The sequence below is a fragment of the Pangasianodon hypophthalmus genome, chromosome 23 (assembly GCF_027358585.1).
Source record: "Pangasianodon hypophthalmus isolate fPanHyp1 chromosome 23, fPanHyp1.pri, whole genome shotgun sequence".
Classification (NCBI taxonomy): domain Eukaryota; kingdom Metazoa; phylum Chordata; class Actinopteri; order Siluriformes; family Pangasiidae; genus Pangasianodon; species Pangasianodon hypophthalmus.
Genome location: NC_069732.1, coordinates 5485584 through 5507439, shown reverse-complemented (window position 1 = coordinate 5507439; position 21856 = coordinate 5485584). Strand labels below are relative to the sequence as shown.

General features: G+C 37.3%; 2 protein-coding genes and 1 pseudogene across 2 annotated transcripts; all 3 read right to left on the bottom strand.

The window, feature by feature from the left end:
* Nucleotides 1-5127: 5127 nt before the first annotated feature.
* LOC113536250 (P2Y purinoceptor 11-like) lies at nucleotides 5128-6682 on the bottom strand (annotated as a pseudogene).
* A 3204-nt stretch (nucleotides 6683-9886) lies between these two features.
* LOC113536209 (P2Y purinoceptor 11-like) lies at nucleotides 9887-14280 on the bottom strand. Its single transcript, XM_034298494.2, has 2 exons — nucleotides 13610-14280; nucleotides 9887-11996 (listed from the first exon to the last, which is right to left on the bottom strand). The coding sequence occupies exon 2, from the start codon at nucleotides 11981-11983 to the stop codon at nucleotides 11075-11077; it is 909 nt and encodes a 302-aa protein (XP_034154385.2). The 5' UTR covers nucleotides 11984-11996; nucleotides 13610-14280; the 3' UTR covers nucleotides 9887-11074.
* Nucleotides 14281-15824: 1544 nt separating this feature from the next.
* LOC113536085 (P2Y purinoceptor 11-like) lies at nucleotides 15825-21739 on the bottom strand. The gene is made up of 2 exons (XM_053228582.1): nucleotides 20154-21739; nucleotides 15825-17979 (listed from the first exon to the last, which is right to left on the bottom strand). Exon 2 carries the CDS (start codon nucleotides 17964-17966, stop codon nucleotides 17004-17006), a length of 963 nt encoding a protein of 320 aa, XP_053084557.1. The 5' UTR covers nucleotides 17967-17979; nucleotides 20154-21739; the 3' UTR covers nucleotides 15825-17003.
* Nucleotides 21740-21856: the final 117 nt, after the last annotated feature.

Below are 21856 nucleotides of genomic sequence, written 5' to 3'. Positions count from 1 at the left end.
GGAATCAATGATAACACCAAGGTCTACACATGATGTAACCAAAAGGCCATCTAGAGTTTCTACTATATATTTACAAAGCTTATATGCTGTTTCTGAGGCTGTTTTTCAGGGTTTGAGCTAGGCCCCTTAGTTCCAGTGAAGGGTAATGTTAATGCTACAGCATACAAAAACATTTTAGACAATTGTATGTTTCTAATATTGCTGCAAAAATTTGGGTATATCCTTTTCCTGTTCCAGGATGACAATGCCCCTGTGCACAAAGCGAGTCCCATGCTTTGACGAGTTTGGTGTGGAGGTACCCCAGTGGCCTGCACAGTCCCCTGACCTCAATCCCATTAAACACCTTTGGGATGAATTAGAACACTGATTGAGGGCCAGGCCTTCTTGTCCAATATCAGTGCCTGACCTCACAAATCCTCTTTTGACTGAATGGACTCGAATTCCCACAGACGCCCTCCAAAATGTTGGAGAAAATTTTCTGGAGGCTATTATAGCTGCAAAGGAGGCGCCAACTCCGTATTATTGCCTATGGTTTTGAAATGATATGTCCTGCAAGCTCATATAGGTGTGGTGGTCAGGTGCCCACAAACGCAGCATGTCATTTAGGGTACTACTTTAACCAATGCTGTCTCAGTACTGTGATGACGCCTAAATCCTCACTGAAATATTTCATGTGTATCCTGTGCAAGTATGCCCAAAGGTATGTGGGTGCCTGACCACCACACCTATATGAGCTTGTCAGACATACCATTTCGAAACCATGGGCATTAATATGGAGTTGGCGCCTCCTTTGCAACTATAATAGCCTCCCTCTTCTAGGTAGACTTTCTACAAGATTTTGGAGCTTGTTCCAGCATGACAATGCCTCTGACAAAGTTGGAATTTGTGCCCATTCAGTCAAAAGAGCATTTGGCCTGAAGATCATTGAGATTGCTGGGGATGGTGCTGCTTGGGGGCTGTGGAGATGGCTTGGGGATCTCATATGGGGAGTTGTACTGTGATAGCTTGGGACTGCGATTGCTGTGGTGGCTTTGGGGCTGCGGTTGCCGTGAGCAGTTTTGCACTCAGGTCTCCATCAGTGGACAGTGGACTTCATGTAAAAACTGTAATGAATTTAATGGTTGCATAATTGCACTATTTGTCCATATAGTACACAATAATAGAAGGGATTTATTTATAATTGCACTATCCTTTAGCACCCAGATGAGGACGGGTTCTCTTTTGAGTCTGGTTCCTCTCAAGGTTTCTTCCTCATATCGTCTCAGGGAGTTTTTCCTTGCCACAGTCACCTCTGGCTTGCTCATTAGGGATAAATTCACATATTTACAATTTATTTTGATTTAATTTAATTTGACTGTATTTATTTCTGTAAAGCTGCTTTGTGACAATGTCCATTGTTAAAAGCGCTATACAAATAAAATTGAATTGAATTGAATTTGTGAGGACAAACACTGATGATGGACGAGAAGGTATTGTCATGCTGGAACAAGAAAAGCCATCACCAGATTGCTACCACAAAGTTAAAAAACATACAATTATCTAAAATGTCCTTGTATGCTGTAACATTAGCCTTCACTGAAACTAAGGGTCCTTGCCCAAACCCTTAAAACAGCCCCAGAAACAGCACTACAAAGAGCACAAACTATACTAATAAACCATTCCTGTCTTTTAGGCTACACCTTTTTTAATTTTAATTAAAAGTATTTCCTGATCATTACATTAGAGCAGGCATCTTCAATTTTATCTGCACAGGACTGGTGTGGTTGCGGGCTTTTATTCCAGCCAGATTGGAGGCACACTTGATAACTGACTGGTGTCCAAGATGAACTGATTAAACAGGAATCAGGTGTGGCTCCTGTTTAGTTGGAATGAAAGCCTGCAGCCACACTGGCTCCTTATGAATAAGATTGAAGACCCTGGTCTAGAGCCTTTATTGCATTGATAACAGAATATCTATAGATTTTTTCCAACTCTTTTGTGTAACTTTCTGGAAGAGATCTGGAAATGTGTGCCTTTACATTTTTCCAAACCTGTGCCAAAACCCTGTACATTTTGGAAATATTTTTAGTGAAAAAACAACAAAGGTGCATCCTAAAAGACAGGAAGGATTTACTAGTAATGTAATATTCTAATCTTGAACAACTGCTTGAAAAGGAAATCATATTGTGAAAGGATAATTAAAATGCTGTAAAGTACTTCAATGTGTAATGTATTGGCTTTGCAATTTACCATGGTAACAGATTTATGTCCAATTATGTCCATAATTATATGCACTGCTTTACTGCCCTAGTCTGTACACAGTCAATACCCATTTAAATTAAAAAAATTGTTAGCATAGTAGTCAGGATTGCCCTACTACTAGTGATTAACTAGAAACCAACAATAACTTCAAATTGACTGAAGGCTAATGAAATTTGTTTACACTGGAGTTTATATTGTTCTTCCTTTGTTAAATATGAGACACAGCAATGTACAGATGACAATCCTAAATCACTTATAAGAGAACATTCAAGAAGCATTTAAATGAACGTTTTTACATACTGATGAATGAACGTTTTTATAACTGATGAGCAACCAACATCCTAAACCACATAAGATGACTCAATTGCAAAGGTTCAGGACTGATCTTTGTCTGCTTGGATAAAAAGAAATGAAAAAAAGTACCTTTTTATAAAAACTATCGTATATTTTTTTGAACCTCAGAGTAAATAACTACAAAAAGCATAAATGATACTAGTAAATCCTTCCTGTCTTTTAAGATACACATTTCTTTTCGTTTTTATTAAAATATTTTCTGATCACTAGTCTACAGTCTATATTACATTGACAACAGAATATCCACAGTTTTATCAAACAGTTTTGTTTTGTTAATTTCTGGAAGACATCTAGAAATGCGTGCCTTTACATTTTTCCAGACCTGTGCCAGAACCCTGTACATGTTGGAAATATATTTAGTAAAAAACAACAGGTGTGGGGTATTAAGGTGTATCCTAAAAGACAGGAAGGATTTGTAGTGTTTCATCACAACTTAAATTCTGAGTTCTGCTAGAAAAGTTAATTAATCCACAATATTGAGCACATGCATATTCTGAGATTCAAAATGCAGCAGCGCTGGTCCTAGCACAAGTTGATGCTCTAGGCAAGCTTCACTCCCAACCTTTTTTATTCCCCTAATCAGGCAACGTATCTCAAGGGATACGTACCCTTCAAAAGTTGCTAAATAACATTATCTACAACATATGAAGAATTTTTCTTTATCAGCATGTAAAGATGGGTCAGAATTGATATCATGAGCTTATATTATTGTTTTACTGAAAATAAATATGATTAATGTATAATTACTTACCACATATTCAGCATCTCCTGCATCTTGGGCAGCCATGATGGTTTCTGGTCAGGCTGACTAAATATGAGCCAGGCTCAAAACATACCAAACTTTGATAAATCATAACAGAATTTAGTGAAAACTTTTACTCATGCCCCCTACAGGATGCCAAAGGGAATGTAAGTCTTTGTTGTGTATTTGTTTTGTGTATCTGTCTGGGTTTTCTTTTCTATTAAATCCATTCAAAGCTCATTACAATTCACTTTGGCTGCTCCTTCATTTTTAAAAATGCAAGGAAAAATACACATTTACTGTTACTCTTGAGCATTTTAGGACTGAGGATTGAAAGTTGTAATTTATTTGGTAGGGTTAGATGGACTTTGCTGCATGCTTTAACAGGGAAAAAAAACATGTATAGACAAAATATGTATGGCATGTTATGAAAGAGAGGAAGACAGAAACTCATTATTTTGCTTCACTTTCTTCATTAAGTAAAAACATGACAAAATTGATCATTTTGACTGTGTGTGTGCGTAAGGGCTAAAATACTTACAGCAGAATATCCAAGAAACATTTATATAAACATGTTTACATGGCACAAGCATATCTTTAGGCAGAATGCAGTCACTAATCGAAGAGTATCTCATTTATTCACTGTGTGATAACATTGCCACCACAAGGCTGTGTCCTGTTAGTACAGCTTCTGTTGTGCAGATGCGGGTTCATTGCTCCCACAGCTTCTCTTCTTTACGATGCAAAAAATAGGTTAAGATATTCAATTAAAGCATTTAATGCAGTAGAACGTAATAAATTAATATTGCGAATTTGTAAAAATAAAAAAAGCATACAGGTTATATTCAGTGCATTTTATTCTATTGTTTTCTTACATTCAGTAGACGGCAGCAGATACATACTGTATGTCACAGCTGCAACACTTTTATATATTTTATTTACACAACTGTTATTTGTGTTAGACAGTTAAACCATGTTGTTGTAAGCGTATGATAGGCAATTAAGTTTTAAGATTTCTAAAATTTCTATGGCATGGTTACCACCCCTATTACCCCAAACAGCTGCCCTGTGTAGACTAGCCCATGAAATTTCTGTGCATGAAGTTTCTGAACACAGCAACACTGTTGACTGTATATTTTTTGTTGTTGACAATTTTCAATGTATCACTGAAGTTTTTAGAAAGACCCAGTAACACAGCTGTACCTGGTACATTCAGCACTACATGCATGTTAGTGTCATTGCTGTGCTGATAATAAACTACAGTCTAAATCATATCTTGACAGCGATGCTCGTATTGTGGCCCCTTTGCATTTATGAACAGGGTATATAGGGGGGCTGATATACTGCACATAGCACAGTGTCTGTTATTGTGTACCTACAAAGAACATCTATATAATAAATGTATATGATAAATGGTCAGTGATTGTAGGTACAATGTTGTAAGTACAATGTTGACACTGTATGTCCAATAAAGGGCCATTTATTGGACATAGACAGCCAGGGTTCTGTAATAAACTCCTCACACAGAAGGCTACTGAAACCTTCTTGCAGAGGTTGAATTGAGATCGTGAGATGTAATTATTTACAATACACGTATATAGCATTTTCAAAAATAAAGGAACTAATATTACACTTTGGCTTGGTATGCACTCAGAATGTTCTGATTTTCTTAAACCTGCAACAACTGCTTAAAAAGAAAATCATATTGTGAAATGATATTTAAAATGTTGTACTTCAGTGTGTAATGTATTGGCTTTGCAGTTTACCATGGTAACAGATTTAACGTCGGCTTAGCTGTGGTATAGACTTAATGGATCTACAGAGTACCACAGTGGTCCCTTGTGACTAAACACATTAAAACAAGAAAAAATCAAATAAATATATTTTATAAAAATAAAGAACTTCATATTTCCATAATTATATGCACTGCTTTACTGCCCTAATCAGTCACAAATTGCCCTACTACTAGTGATTAACTAGAAAGAAAGAAGAAACCAACAATAACCAATAATCAGCTTTTTCTGGCCAATGACTTTTTTTTTACTTCAAATTGACTGAAGGCTAATGAAATAATAATAATAATAATAATAATAATAATAATAATAATAATAATAAAACCATTTTATTATTATTTTTAAATATTCTATAAATCAGGAACTACATTCTATAAATGTGGCTGGTAAAAAATGCTAGAGAAGAGCCTTTCTCTAATTACAATATTTACTTGAGGCTATAAATGCTTAAGTGTAGACCATTATCACTCTACATGCTAACTTGAAAGCTTGAATCTAGATAAGCTAAAAAGTTTACACAAGAATTGCAAAATAAATTTTTCGGCCATGCAAGCCATCAACATATTTGGTGAAAATAGCAACTGCATACAAGGAAAATCCCCCAAACCCACTGTAAAATAAAATATGGAGGTGCAACATTGACCTTTTGGAGCTTTTTCTACAGCACACTGCCCTGATACTGTCAAACACAGCCATATACAGGATGGGATGGAGGCACATGTTCAGGCAGGCTAATGCCTTTGACACTTGGTATCCATTATACACGTTACAATTAGTCTTACCTTCTTCCCTCAGTTTAAAGTGCCATATTTGCAGAATGTGAAAGGGGATAAAAGACACAGCGTACAGGACGCAGCCTAAACCCACAATCAGAGCCACTTTTTTCTTCTGCAGTGAGGTGATAGTTGCATTTTTAAAAACCACCCATATTAGATCAAAATAGGATGCAAAAGTAACTACAAATGGGACAAAAACAGCCCGTAACAGCCATAAACACCCTGTAGGTAGACCTGTTTGATTTTTTGGGCAAATTTGCAAATAAGGAACATCTGTCCTTCTTGACACCTGAAAAGTAGAGGATTGGAGATGAAATGCTTGCCACAAAGATCCAGACGAACACACTGATGATCTTGGCATGTTTTGGTCGAATGTGTTTGCGTGTGAAGATTGGATGAACAATGGCCAGGTATCTATTAACACTGATGCACATGATGAAGTAAATGCTGACGTAGAGGTTACAGGTGAAGAGAAAGCGCTCTATTTTGCAGAGAGCATCACCAAATTTCCAGATCCGTCCTCTTGAATAGTAATGGATAAGAAGGGGGAGAGTGAGGGCGTAAAAGATGTCACTGATGACCAGGTTGCAGGAGAACACCACTCCCGTGTGCCAGTTCTTCTTCTCCTTAGTCACAAGCAGCCACAGTGCCAGTATGTTCCCCACCAGTGCCACACTCATCTCCACACCGTAGATGGGAGGTAACAGGTCTGTTTGAAATGTACTGCTACAGCTGCTGCTCCTGTGGCTATTGTTCACTGCTATTTTATGGTGCATGCCATATAATATAAAAATAGCGGTTTTACAAGAATATGTTTTTCAGCTGATTGGCAACCAACATGCTAAACCATGAAGATTTAAAGCAAAACAGTATTCTTCTTTTCATAGTTTTTATGCTATGAATGAAAATCAGAATAAGGTCTGTTATATATGTATTGAAGTGCTGTTAGTGAACAAGAACAAAAGGAAATACTTAGTAATACCACCTAGACTTCCTATAAGGTTATTGGCAGACCACACGCAGGGGGTGTGGGGGTATTTGGGGGGGATTCTGCTGCATACAGACAGCACACAATATTTGTGTAATGTAATTCCACTTAATGTGCAATGACCATATAGTGATAGGGGTGTATCAGTAAAGGTCAGAGTCGTACTGGTAGTGTAATAGTCAGACTAAAATCGAAATCATTTTCAAAGAGCCCAAGACATTTATCAAACTGCAGTCTATTTAAACAATTGCCAGTTGTATGCTACTTTTCAAAGAATAAATTTTTAGAATCTAGAACAGAATCTAGAAGAAAATTTACTGAGAGTGATAATACTATAATTATAATTGTAATTTTACAATTTTGAAAAACATGCAAGTCATAACATATTCCAACATGTTCTGGTAATTTAGAATATTTTATAATAATTCACAAAGACATAAAAATATAAAGGTTTTTAGAGTTCTATTTTCAGACATGTTCTGGTAAAAGTGTATTTCTTGTAGAAATGCAATGTCAGTAAAAAACCGATGTTGCGAGCGTGCAGATGCATGATGCTATTGTGGTCATGAGCCTCTCTACCACAAAACTATCACTTGAGGCAAGGAGAGTTTTTACAAAACTATTCCTTTAAGCATAGTCTTGGCCTAAGCTATTTATGCAAAACTATTTGTATATTATGGAACTTATAGTGTATGCCATCTGGTGTGTTATGTATGTAATTTTGCTGTAACAGTGCTGCTATTGTCAAGAACGAATGTGGAAGAAGGCTCACAGTTGTGCAACAGAGGTGAAGTCAAGAACAAATAACCACATGTTTGTATTATTATAACCTAGCCTTCCTGGAAATAATGTTCAACTGCACACAGTATAAGGTAGAAATAGCTGTTTTACAAGAACATTGAGTATGAAACAGGCTAATTATAGCTGATTAGCAGCCGACATGCTAAACCACATAAGATGGCCCAGTTACAAAGGTGCATGACTGATCTTTATATGCTTCGGTTAAGAGATGTGAAAGAAAATCTTCATATTATTTTAGTGATGCACCTTTTTTATACAACCTGTCAAAAACATGTTTTGTTTTGAATCTCAGCGTAATTAATATATTATAGGCTATACACTATATTACCAAAAGTATTCGGTCACCTGCCTTGACTCACATATGAACTTAAGTGCCATCCCATTCCTAACCCATAGGGTTCAATATGACGTCGGTCCACCTTTTGCAGCTATTACAGCTTCAACTCTTCTGGGAAGGCTGTCCACAAGGTTGAGGAGTGTGTTTATAGGAATTTTTGACCATTCTTCCAAAAGCGCATTGGTGAGGTCACACACTGATGTTGGTCGAGAAGGCCTGGCTCTCAGTCTCCGCTCTAATTCATCCCAAAGGTGTTCTATCGGGTTCAGGTCAGGACTCTGTGCAGGCCAGTCAAGTTCATCCACACCAGACTCTGTCATCCATGTCTTTATGGACCTTGCTTTGTGCACTGGTGCACAGTCATGTTGGAAGAGGAAGGGGCCCACTCCAAACTGTTCCCACAAGGTTGGGAGCATGGAATTGTCCAAAATGTTTTGGTATCCTGAAGCATTCAAAGTTCCTTTCACTGGAACTAAGGGGCCAAGCCCAACTCCTGAAAAACAACCCCACACCATAATTCCTCCTCCACCAAATTTCACACTCGGCACAATGCAGTCCGAAATGTACCGTTCTCCTGGCAACCTCCAAACCCAGACTTGTCCATCAGATTGCCAGATGGAGAAGCGTGATTCATCACTCCAGAGAACGCGTCTCCACTGCTCTAGAGTCCAGTGGCGGCGTGCTTTACACCACTGCATCCGACGCTTTGCATTGCACTTGGTGATGTGTGGTTTGGATGCAGCTGCTCGGCCATGGAAACCCAATGATGGGCTAATCTGAAGGTCACATGATGTTTGGAGCTATGACAGTTCCACGCTGGAATTCACTGAGCTCCTGAGAGCGGCCCATTCTTTCACAAATGTTTGTAAAAACAGTCTGCATGCCTAAGTGCTTGATTTTATACACCTGTGGCCAGGCCAAGTGATTAGGACACCTGATTCTGATCATTTGGATGGGTGACCGAATACTTTTGGTAATATAGTGTATGAATCCTAATCTAATAACATTCATCAGCTGTCAGCTGTCACCCATCCACTCCACTACCGTAACATGCACACACACACACACACACACACACACACACACGCACGCACGCACGCATGCATGCACACTCTTTATTGCCCAAACATTCACACATTCTGGATTCAAATAATAAGCATCATTACCAGATACATTATATGGCTAAAAGTACTTTACAACTTCCCTTCACTGGAACTAAGAGGCCCAAACCTCTTAGTCCAGTGACAGTGCATCTGTGCACAAAGCAAGCTCCATGAAGACATGGTTTAACAAGTTTGGAGTGGAAGAACTCGAGTGTCCTGCACAGAGCCCTGACCTCAACCCCACTGAACACCTTTGCGATGAACTGGAAAGCCGACTCCACCCCAGACCTCCTCACCCAACATCAGTACCTGACCTCACTAATGCTCTTTTGGCTGAATGAACACAAATCCCCACAGCCACGCTCCAAAATCTAGTGGAAAGTCTTCCCAGAAGAGTGGAGGTTATTATAACAGCAAAGAATTGTAATCATTGGAAAAATGCTGTAGTATAAGAGGAATAAAACACTTCAGGACATGCTGTTATTGAAAATTAATCAAATTCGGGTTGTTACCCATAACATCTCACAGCACGTCCCGAAGTGTTTTATTCCTTACTTAGATTAGTCTTATATTATTATAAATCACATGAATAACACTGAAGATTTAAGGCAAAACAGTATTCTTCTTTTGGTAGTGCTTATGGTATTAATCAAAATAAGAATCTCTATTTAACATTGATAACATAATTTTTTATTATTGATTTAACATCATTATAACTACTAACAATGACTTTAAAATAACAATGACTTTAAAATACTCAACAGTATTACTGTTAGAGAATCTGTTTTCTCCCAAGGGAGTTGATTTTCCTGTGCAGCATCTACGAGTCAAGACTTATCCACTACACTGTTAAAATGACTTCTTTATCAATGTTTACATTGTTCTTCCTTTGTTAAATATGAGAAACGGCAATGTACAGACGACAATCCTAAATCACTTATAAAAGAACATTCAAGAAGCCTTTATATGAAGTTTTTACATGGCACAAGTATATCTTTGGGCAAAATGCAGTCATGAATGGAAGAATATCTCATTTATTCATCAGATTAATAAACCGTTTGTTAACATTGCCACCACAGGTTGCAGCCGCTGTTGTGTAGACGCTGGTTCTTCTTTTATCACAGCAATCATTGCTCCTACAGCTTCTCTCCTGTTATATTCGATGCATTTTATTCAATTTTTTTTCTAACATTCAGTAGATTGCTTATATGGTAGCAGATACCACTGTATGTCACAGCTGCATTACAACACTTTTATGCATTTTATTTAGATTATTGTCATTTCTAAAATTATCAGACCCTGCCACCACATATGGTGGTCTAGTTAATGAAATGAATCATTTTTAACCACAACAACACTGTTGGCTGTGAATCTTTTTAAAATTATTATTATTTTCAACCCAGCAGTGACACTGAGGTTAGTAAAAAGATCCAGTAACACATCTTTGACTTGGTAAGCACTCAACATGTGGCACACGAGGGTAATGTATTGGCTTTGCAGTTTACCATGGTAACAGATTTAGGCTCAACTTCGGCTTAGCTTTGGTATAGACTTAATGGATCTATAGAGTACCACAGTGGTCCCTTGAGGATACTATGTGACTAAACCTATTAAAACCAGAAAAGAATCAAATAAATATATTTTATAAAAATAGACAACTTCATACTTCCATAATTATATGCACTGCTTTACTGCCCTAATCTGTAAACAGTCACTACTCAATTAAAAAAAAAAAAAGTTAGCATAGTAGTCAGTCACAAATTGCCCTACTACTAGTGATTATTTAGAAACCAACAATCGACTTTTTCTGGCCAACGACCCCCACCCCTTTTTTTCACTTCAAAGTGACTGAAGGCTAATGAAATAATAATAATAATAATAATAATAATAATAATAATAATAATAATAATAATAATCACAGCAACTCCAACTGTTCAATTCACAAGTTGTATTCATTTAAGCTCCTTCTACAGCACACTGCCCTGATACTGTCAAACACAGCCATATACAGGATGGGATGGAGGCACATGTTCAGGCAGGCTAACGCCTTTGACACTTGGTATCCATTACGCACATCACAATTAGTCTTACCTTCTTCCCTCAGTTTAAAGGTCACTATTTGCAGAATGTGAAAGGGGATAAAAGACACAGCGTACAGGACGCAGCCTAAACCCACAATCAGAGCCACTTTTTTCTTCTCCAATGAGGTGATATTTGCATTTTTAAAAACCACCCATATTACACCAAAATAGGATGCAAAAGTAACTACAAATGGGACCAAACAGCCCGTAACAGCCATAAACACCCTGTAGGTAGACCTGTTTGATTTACTGTCTAGATTTGCAAATAAAGAACATCTGTCCTTCTTGACACCTGAAAAGTAGAGGATTGGAGATGAAATGCTTGCCACAAAGATCCAGACGAACACACTGATGATCTTGGCATGTTTTGGTCGAATGAGTTTGCGTGTGAAGAATGGATGAACAATGGCCAGGTATCTATTAACACTGATGCACATGATGAAGTAAATGCTGACGTAGAGGTTACAGGTGAAGAGAAAGCGCTCTATTTTGCAGACAGCATCACCAAATTTCCAGATCCGTCCACTTGAATAGTAATGGATAAGAAGGGGGAGAGTGAGGGCGTAAAAGACGTCACTGATGACCAGGTTGCAGGAGAACACCACTCCCGTGTGCCAGTTCTTCTTCTCCTTAGTCACAAGCAGCCACAGTGCCAGTATGTTCCCCACCAGTGCCACACTCATCTCCACACCGTAGATGGGAGGTAACAGTTCTGTTTGAAAAGTACTGCTACAGCTGCTGTTCCTGTTGCTAATGTTCACTGCCATTTTATCGTGTCTCCTGCAAAAAATAGTAATGTAGAGTTTATTTCTGCTATATAGCAGAATGGTATATAGTATATGGTAACTGGTCCCTCAAAAATGTACTGCTGCAGCTCCCGTTTCCTTCCCTCCTAGAAATAAAGCTTAACTGCATGCCATATAATATAAAAATAGCAGTTTTACAAGAATATGTTTTATAGCTGATTGGCACCCAACATGCTAAACCATGCTAGACCATGAATGACACTGAAGATTTAAAGCAAAACAGTATTCTTCTTTTCATAGTTTTTATGCTAGGAATGAAAATCAGAATAAGGTCTGTTATATATGTATTGAGGTGCTGTTAGTGAACAAGAACAAAAGGGGGGGGGGTGTTTCTCTTGCATACAGACAGCACATAATATTTGTGTAATGTAATTCCACTTAATGTGCAATGACCATATAGTGATATGGGTGTATCAGTAAAGGTCAGAGTCGTACTAGTAGTGTAATAGTCAGACTAAAATCGAAATCATTTTCAAAGAGCCCAAGACATTTATCAAACTGCAATCTATTTAAACAATTGCCAGTTGTATGCTACTTTTCAAAGAATAAATTTGGGCACTTTTTTTAGAATCTAGAACAGAATCTAGAACAGCGTCTAACAATGTTTTTCCATGCAGTGACATTACAAAAACTTTAATATCTTAAAAAAACCACCTTTGTAAAATTCCCGAGTTTATCTCCTCACTCATCAGCAGATTCAGTACAGATAGCCTGTGTCCTCGACGTGTACGTGTACATCAAATCACCACATGTACTCTGATCAAAAGTTCAAAAGAGGCTTTTCATTTTCATTTGTACTAATGCAGCCGCTGCTGTGCAAATGCACAGGGCATCCAACATACACTGCTCCTTCATCCTCTTTTCTTATTCTTATTAAAGTCCTTTGCATCCTCTTCAGCTTGCTTCACCATTTTTCTTCACTCTAAACTTGCTAGAAGACATTTGGCATTTAAAAGTTGTCTTGCCAACAGAGCTGTTTTTCTTTCTTCACCAGAGACTTCTGAGAAAACATAGAAGTTTTCCTCTTTTTTACAAAGTTTGTTGTTATGTTTTCACACCTCTTCATGGTGTGGAAACTGTCTTACATGTTTCTCTCTCTGTGTAAAAATTAATAAAGGATGTGGGGCCATCACAAGCCTCCAGAACAGCTTCAACGTGCCTTCACGTGGATTCTACAAGTCTCTGGAACACCGTTCTTCCAAAAGACATTCCCTCATTCAGAGGGAATACTAGCCCTGGTGGTTTTGATGTTTCTTTATAACTGTAGCAGACTGTTAGACCCCTATATACTCCTAATCAATGTATATACATAAATTCTTCAAAATCTGTCATACGAATGATATTCTGAGGGCTAGTCTAAAAAAATCAGTTATAATTCTGTAGACAAAAATGTAAGAAACCTAAGATAATTTAGTTCAATTTACTCCTAAAATCTAGTATACAGAAAACTAGGAAACATTTAGAAGAGTGATGATTTGTGGAAAAAAAACTCAATAACAATTCACTTAAATTCTAAAAACTCAATTAAATTAACTTCCGAATATCACATTTTAATAATTCAATGACTTGTTAAATTTGTCTACTTACCAGTAATAATGTCACTTTGTCCAAAGTTTCTTCAGATTCTGTACAAATAGCCAATATTCCCAAATTACAGATTTTCCTGTGACATGTTCACATCTCACTGATCAAAGTTTCATTTCCTCTGGACAACCCTTTTTCCATCTCATCAACTGTTTATTACAACACAGCATCGTTTCATGGGAATCACAGCAATCTCATGAAAGACTCCATTATTTATAGCCGTAAATTCAATAAACATTTATATGAACAATTTTTACAAAACACAAATATGTCTTTAGACAGATTGCAGCCTTTTCACAGATGTTTTAGCAGATTAGCAATTAAGCATTAGCAAACTAATTGTTAAAACTCATGTCTTATCTTCACCTTTTCTCTTTCTTCTTCTTGAAGTCCTTTTCCCCAAACCTTTATGCTTTGTTTTCTCCAAACCTGTTTCCTCCTTTACTCTTCACAAACCGGCTGCTGACCCCTGCCGTTTTTCCCGCTCTAAATCCTTTGTTTCCTGCTGCAATTTTATCCATGTTTTTCTGCCAAACTTCCTACCAGCAAAGTTTTTAGCACCAAAAGAAACCTTGCCAGTAGGTTTGGATCTTAATTTTTTTTTTCACCAGAAGCTTTCGACGTAGACAGTTTCCTCTTCTTAAAAGGTGTGGGCGACTTGGCCTGGCCCTGTTTCCTCTTTGTGGTGGGAAACATGTCTGAAAGAATACGAAAAGAGAAGCAGATAGACACCAGCTCTTAGAATTTATAACAAGCGTCACGAGTATCTGCGTCTGCAGAGAGTATGGGTTCCATTTACAGTAAATCATTATCTGTCACACTGACAGACAGGGTTGCAAAAAATGCTGTCAAAGTCTATCTTTATCCATCTATCTATTTTTTTTTTCATTTGCCATTTGAACAAAACTTTCTTGAAATAAGCATGTTGTCATTTCCAGTTAATGAATAATGGGGTTCTTGTTGGCACTTTAAACATTGTTCATGTACTAAAATGCATGAATGACAGCAAATCCAAACAATCTATTAATGGTAAGTAGTAAATAGCTGTCAGGCGCCAGAGATGGCAACAGTTATGGTAAATGCTTTTATTAAAAAGACTGACAAGCACAAAAAACAAATCCTAAACACGAGACATAATCAAGGTCGAGAGACAGGCGTGAGGTCAGGCGATGAACAAATAAGCTATCCAAGATCAAGACAAAATCACAATTGAGAAAGACAATCCAGAATCAAAAAACCATGATCATCAAACAGAAATAAAGGCTTGGTACATCAGTTGTGAAAACAGAGCAGAGCAGATACACTATATGGTCAAAAGTTTGTGGACACCTGACTATCACACCCATATGTGGGCCTTCACCAAATTGTTGCCGCAAAGTTTGAAGCACACAGTTGTACGGGATGTCTTTGTATGCTGTAGCATCACAATCTCCCTTCACTAGAACTAAGGAGTCTAGTCCAAATCCGTTTCAGCATGACAGTCCCCCTGTGCTTAAAGTGAGGTCCATGAAGACGTGGTTTGCCAGGGTTGGAGTGGAAGAAATTGAGTGACCTGAACCCCATTGAACACCTTTGGGATGAGCAGGAATGCAGACTGCATATCAGTCCTCCTCGCTCGACATCAGTGCCTGAGCTCACTAATGCTGCTGTGGCTGAATGAACACAAATCCCCACAGCCACGCTCCAAAATCTGGTGGAAAGCCTTCCCAGAAGAGTGGAGCTTATTACAACAACAGGGGGACTAAATCTGGAATGGGATGTTCATCAAGCACATATGAGTGTAATGGTCAGGTGTCCCAATACTTTTGTCCATACAGTGTACTGTGGAGTATGTGTATGTGTTTGGAGTGTGCTTATACAGGTGAGGTGATGATCGAGTCCAGGTGTGTGTGATCAGTAATCTAGTGACTGAGAATGTGACATTGACCGTGGTGTGTGGGTGTTGTAGTCCAGAAGTCCATGTTTGTAGTTCGTGGTGCATTCAAGAGAATTTGAGCTGCTTGTGTAACTTGAAACAAATTGTTGCTGGAACTTTGGTTCACCTCAAAGTGAAATAAGAGCCAGGGTTTCCTGTACTCAAGTACCTCTTCAACCGCTTGGACACCATGTTGTGAAAGGAGCATGATCATATGACTGCGTGATGAAAACATCCAGGTTTGTAGAAAACACAATCCACTAGAAACTCACTGCTCCTCTGGTAATTGCTGTCTGGTTATCGCTGAGGAGCCGTGTAAAACATTTATTACCAACATGCCTATGATGAACTAATCCAATCTGAATAGCGCTCTGCATTGCGAGGCTCTGTGTGGTGCTGCATGTCTTATGCTCCTACGCGAGAGCCATATTGAGATTGGATTAGTTTATCAGGGGGACATTTGGAGACAGAAAATCAAGAGTATTTGAGCTGCTTGTGTAGCTTGAAATGTCCCAAACAATAGACATACTGCAATTTTTTAGTTATATTGCAATTGTGGGATATTGACAATGCAATATTTAGTGTTATAAAATAGAAGGAAATAATATTACACTTTGGTTTGGTACACACTGAAAATATTCTTATTTTCTTTAACTAACTTGCAATAACAATAAAATCATATGACACAAGAGGGTAATGTATTGGCTTTGCAACAATTTACTACAGTAACAGATTTAGGTCCAGCATCAGCATAACTTTGATATAGACTTAATGGGAGAAAAAAAACACAAATTCTAGAAACTTTTATGAAGTTCTGTTTTTAACAGAACACCAAGCACAACATATATTCATTTATTTCATTCCAGTAAAAATAATAAAAGAAAACATATTTTATAAAAAAAAAAACAAAAAAAAAAACCAATCATAGATCATATAGTATTTCCATATTTATATGCTGGCATAGTAGTCTAATCACCACTAGTAGTGATTAACTAGAAGCCATTTATACAAATCTAAGTATAAGAATAGCCCAAGGCTTCTCAACCATTTCTGGCCAAAGACCCCATTTTTGAAACTTTATATTGATTGAAGGCTAATGACATTTTAATAATAATAATAATAATAATAATAATAATAATAATGAAATGTTTTGAAATATTCTACAAATCAAGTTTATATGGCTGGTAAAAGATGTTATAGAATAGCCACTCTCTAATTACAGTGTTTACATGAGATTATAAATAATTAAATGTCAACCACTACCATTCTACATGTAAACCTGAAAGCTTGAATGAAGATAAGCTAAAGCTAAAACAGCTGAAGGACACAAGTTTACAGTAGCAGAACAGTAGCCCAAAATCTGGTTGCCTCTTCCAGAAGGGTAATATTTGACCATAGGTGAATCTTTCAACATGATAATGACCCCAAACATGCATCCAAATCAACACAAATGTTCACAGGAAAATAAAATCTTTTGCCATCTCAGTCTCTGGATTTCAATGCAAGGTCCTGTGACAAGTGTTCTCCAGCTGTGATTTGTAAGTTTGATACATTTGAGCTCCTTCTACAGCACACTGCCCTGATACTGTCAAACACAGCCATGTACAGGATGGGATGGAGGCACATGTTCAGGCAGGCTAATGCCTTTGACACTTGGTATGCATTACGCACATCACAATTAGTCTTACCTTCTTCCCTTAGTTTAAAGTTCCATATTTGCAGAATGTGAAAGGGGACAAAAGACACAGCGTACAGGATGCAGGTTAAACCCACAATCAGAGCCACTTTTTTCTTCTCCAAAGCAGTGATATTTGCATTTTTATAAACCACCCATATTATACCAAAATAGGATGCAAAAGTAACTACAAATGGGACCAAACAGCCTGTAACAGCCATAAACACCCTGTAGGTAGACCTGTTTGATGTACTGTTGAGATTTGCAAATAAGGAACATCTGTCCTCCTTGACACCTGAAAAGTAGAGGATTGGAGATGAAATGCTTGCCACAAAGATCCAGACGAACACACTGATGATCTTGGCATGTTTTGGTCGAATGAGTTTGCGTGTGAAGAATGGATGAACAATGGCCAGGTATCTATTAACACTGATGCACATGATGAAGTAAATGCTGACGTAGAGGTTACAGGTGAAGAGAAAGCGCTCTATTTTGCAGAGAGCAACACTAAATTTCCAGATCCGTCCTCTTGAATAGTAATGGATAAGAAGGGGGAGAGTGAGGGCGTAAAAGATGTCACTGATGACCAGGTTGCAGGAGAACACCACTCCCGTGTGCCAGTTCTTCTTCTCCTTAGTCACAAGCAGCCACAGTGCCAGTATGTTCCCCACCAGTGCCACACTCATCTCCACACCGTAGATGGGAGGTAACACGTCTTTTTGAAACGTACTGTTACAGCTGCTGCTCCTGTTGCCAATGTTCACTGCCATTTTATGGTGTCTCCTGCAAAAAATAGTAATATAGAGTTATTTCTGCCATATAGCTATCCATTTGGTAACTGGTCCCTTGAAAATGTACTGCTACAGCTCCCATTTCCTTCCATTTAACTGAGCCTCCTAAAAACAGCAATGCAAAGCATCTGTATTAGAATAAATTAAAGGAATAGTATAGGGACACGTCATTTTTGTCTAGTCTGGACCCACATTTGTTGTTGTTTATCATCAAATCACAACCCAAAAGCAATTTCATAATAAATTAGATGGGTTAACCATTCAAGCATATAAGATTAAATCTTGAACCTCCAAAATTATAACACTATTTTCCCAAAATTTACTGAGACAGTCATATTATAATTATAATTGTAAAATTCCAATCTTCAACAACAGCAGTTTACATACTTCACAAGTCATAATGAACTATTTATATGTTCTTAACACTTAACTTTAGGAAGCTTCATATATTTAATTGCAAATAATTTGCCACACAAAGACATTGTAATTTCTAGTCTTCCCCTGTAGTCAGTGTAATATTTTCATTTCATGGTATATTCTAAAGATTTAAGTTTCTAAAAAATTTTCTTTCTCTATTCAGACCTGTTTTGGTCATGTGTAATATTTTGATGGCCAAATAGAAATATCACTTAAGGAAACTGCTGTTTTCAGCATACAGCTGCAAGATGCTAATATGTGGTCATGAGCCTCTCTACTGCAAAACAAACTAACAAACTTTTTTTTTTTCTTTCTACAGAACGACTTGTGTATTAAGTAATTTATAGTATATGCCATAGTATATAGTATATGGTCAGCATAGAGCATATTTTACAAGAATACTGTGGTATGACGTATAGGCTAATTATAGCTGCTGAGTATCAACACACACACACAAAATGTGCATTAACAGAAAACAAGCTTTTTGTCTTATTACCTTCAAAAGAAAGAGACTAGTAATAGTACTATAATGTAGGTGAGAATGTTCCACAACATTAAATCTAGCTATAAATGGATAAAGTGTGACGTGTTCTTTAATAAATTGAAGAACTGTAACTGTTGGCAATTTGTTGTGGTATAAGAGGAATTAAAAACCTTCAGGACGTGGAAATTACTGGAAATACTGGAAATGAATCAACTTCGGGGTTTTAACAGTAACTCGGCTGAAGTGTTAGATTAGTCTAATTATACATTACATGAATAACACTGAGGATTTAGAGCAAAAAATATTGTTCTTTTGGTAGTTTTTATGCTATGAATCAATATCAGAATCAGGTCTGTTATTTATGCAGCGAGGTACTGTTAATGAATGTAGATGACGGCTAAAAAATGTACATAGGAAGTGAACATGAACAAAACCATATACTTAGTAATACCAGACTAGACTTCCTGTGAGGTTACTAGTAGACCATACTGTGGGAAAAAAACTGCTGCATACAGACAGCACACACTATAAAGTACTCCTACTTAAATAGCAGTGACCAAAGAGTGATACGGATGTATCATTAAATTTCCTTTTTCCTTGCATGTGAATATAAAAAATGTTTGTCCTGTTTATCCAGGCGAACAAAGATGCAGCCCCCATATATTTTTCACATTTCTGAATTTTTCCTTAAATTAGCATTTTTTCTCTCTGCCAATCTTTACGCAAAATGAAAGTTAAATGTTAGAATTTAAGCAAGCTGTTAGATTTAGATAACAAACCATAATTTGATCTAGAGACCGCTTTTTTTTACACTATGTACTGTAATGTCTTTAAAAAAAGACCCCATGCTATGCAATCACTCCCCAGAGTTTCCAGCAAAACAACCTGAACCTGTTATATGAAAAACGATGTTATAGCTATTCTTAACTGCAATGCAGTTGGTGCACTGAATTTTATTTACCAACCAATAAAATACCAATGAAACGTTATAACCCAGTGAATGATGTAATATAGTCTTAAATTGTTCTCTTAATAAAATATAGTTTAAAGATGTTATGGTAGGTTTCCTAAAAGTGTCTGAAATCAGAATCATACTGAAAGTGTAATAGTCAGAGCTACTTTTCAAAGACTACATTTGGACACTTTAGAATCTAGCATTTAACAACATTTCCCCACACAATGCCATTAACAAACTTTGAAAATCAAAATAAAACACCTTAAATAAAACACCTTGGTAAAATTACTGAGTTTATCTCCTCACTCACCAGCAGTCTGTGCACAGACTCCGTACAGATAGCCTGTGTCCTCGATGTGTACGTATACATCAAATCACCACATGTACTCTGATCAAAAGTTCAAGAGAGGTTTTTCATTTCCTGTTTGTGCAAATCCTCTTTTCTTATTCTTCTTGAAGTACATTGTATCCTCTTAGGCCTGCTTTTCACCATTTTTCTTCAGTCCTAATTTCTTGTCAGCAGACATTCAGCACTTAAGTTGTCTTAACAGAGTTTAAAGTTGTCTTAACAGAGCCTCACCAGAGGCTTCTGAAATAAGTTTCCTGTTTTTGGATGTTCTATTTGGTGCTGTATTTCCTCTTTGTGATGACGCGCATATCTTATTTCTCTATTTGTGCAGTTAAGGTTGACATTAAAAATTCTAAATTGGGAATATCAAAGCCTCCAGAACAGGTTCAATGTGCCTTCTCACATGTGGATTCTACAGGTTTCTGGAACTGTACTTCAGTGGAAAGAGTTAAGAACATCAAGTTCCTTGGTGTGCACCTCCCCGACGACCTCTGCACACCACATCAGTAGTTAAATCTGCACACCGGCGGCTCTATTTCCTACGGAAGCCCAAAAGCTTTAGTTTCCCTCCCAATATCCTTACAAACTTGTACCATTGAGAGCATCCTGACGGGGTGCCTTACTGTATGGTATGGCAGCTGCTCACTCCTCGATCGCGAGGCCCTTCAGTGAGTTGTGAGAACAGCTGAAGTCATCATCAGCAACAAACTTCCATCCCTTCAGGACACCTTTCATCTGCGATGTCTGAGGAAGGCCCGAAAAATCACAACTGACCCTAGTCACCCAGCACACAGTCTGTTTATCAAACTGGCATCAGGCAGGCGATACCAGAGCATTCAGTCCAGAACCAGCTGGCTGAAAAACAGCTTCTACCTGCAGGTCATCAGAACCCTTAATAAACTGTAAAAATTGTGAATCTTGCATACTTTGCACAACTACATTACACTACCTCAAAACAAAATTTGCACCTCAACTTTGCACCTGCACCTTATTTGTATTTTTTGCACCTTTTTTTTTTTTTTGTATTGTATTTTGAATCTCTTGTAATTTATTATTCTGCATTTCTGTGGGATGCAGCGTAGCAGTCGGAAAAAAAAGAATGTGTGTTGAAAAATGTGCAAAGAAATACTTCACCTTAAGGTTCGATACCATAGTGATAAAGAGCTGCTACATCCAGAGAACATGTACAAAAATTGTAGTTGTAGAAAGGAATCCAATTTAATGAGCAATTTACAGGCTGGACTACAAAGCTGCCTATGTTTCAAATTTCCACCATCAAGCAATCAAATGAAAACGGAAAACCATCTATCGCAAAATAGTGCTGAATAGTGCTGCAGAAACACAAATTTGTTCAGTCAATAAAATAAATTTGCCATCAATAAAATAATTTAAATAATTTAAAATGTAAATTAGAAAGCATTTATAAAGGGCAGTTGATTTGAACCATTTTCTTCTCAGTAAAAATTCAAACATAAACTAACTCCAAAATATCACATTTTAATAATTTAATGACTTGTTGAATTTGTCTGCCGACCAGCATTAATGGTACTTGATCCGAAATTTTCAGATTCTGTACAAATAGCCAATATTCCCAAACTAGTTTCATTTCCTCTGCACAACCCTTTTCCCATCTCATCAACTGTTTTTAATTACAACACAGCAAC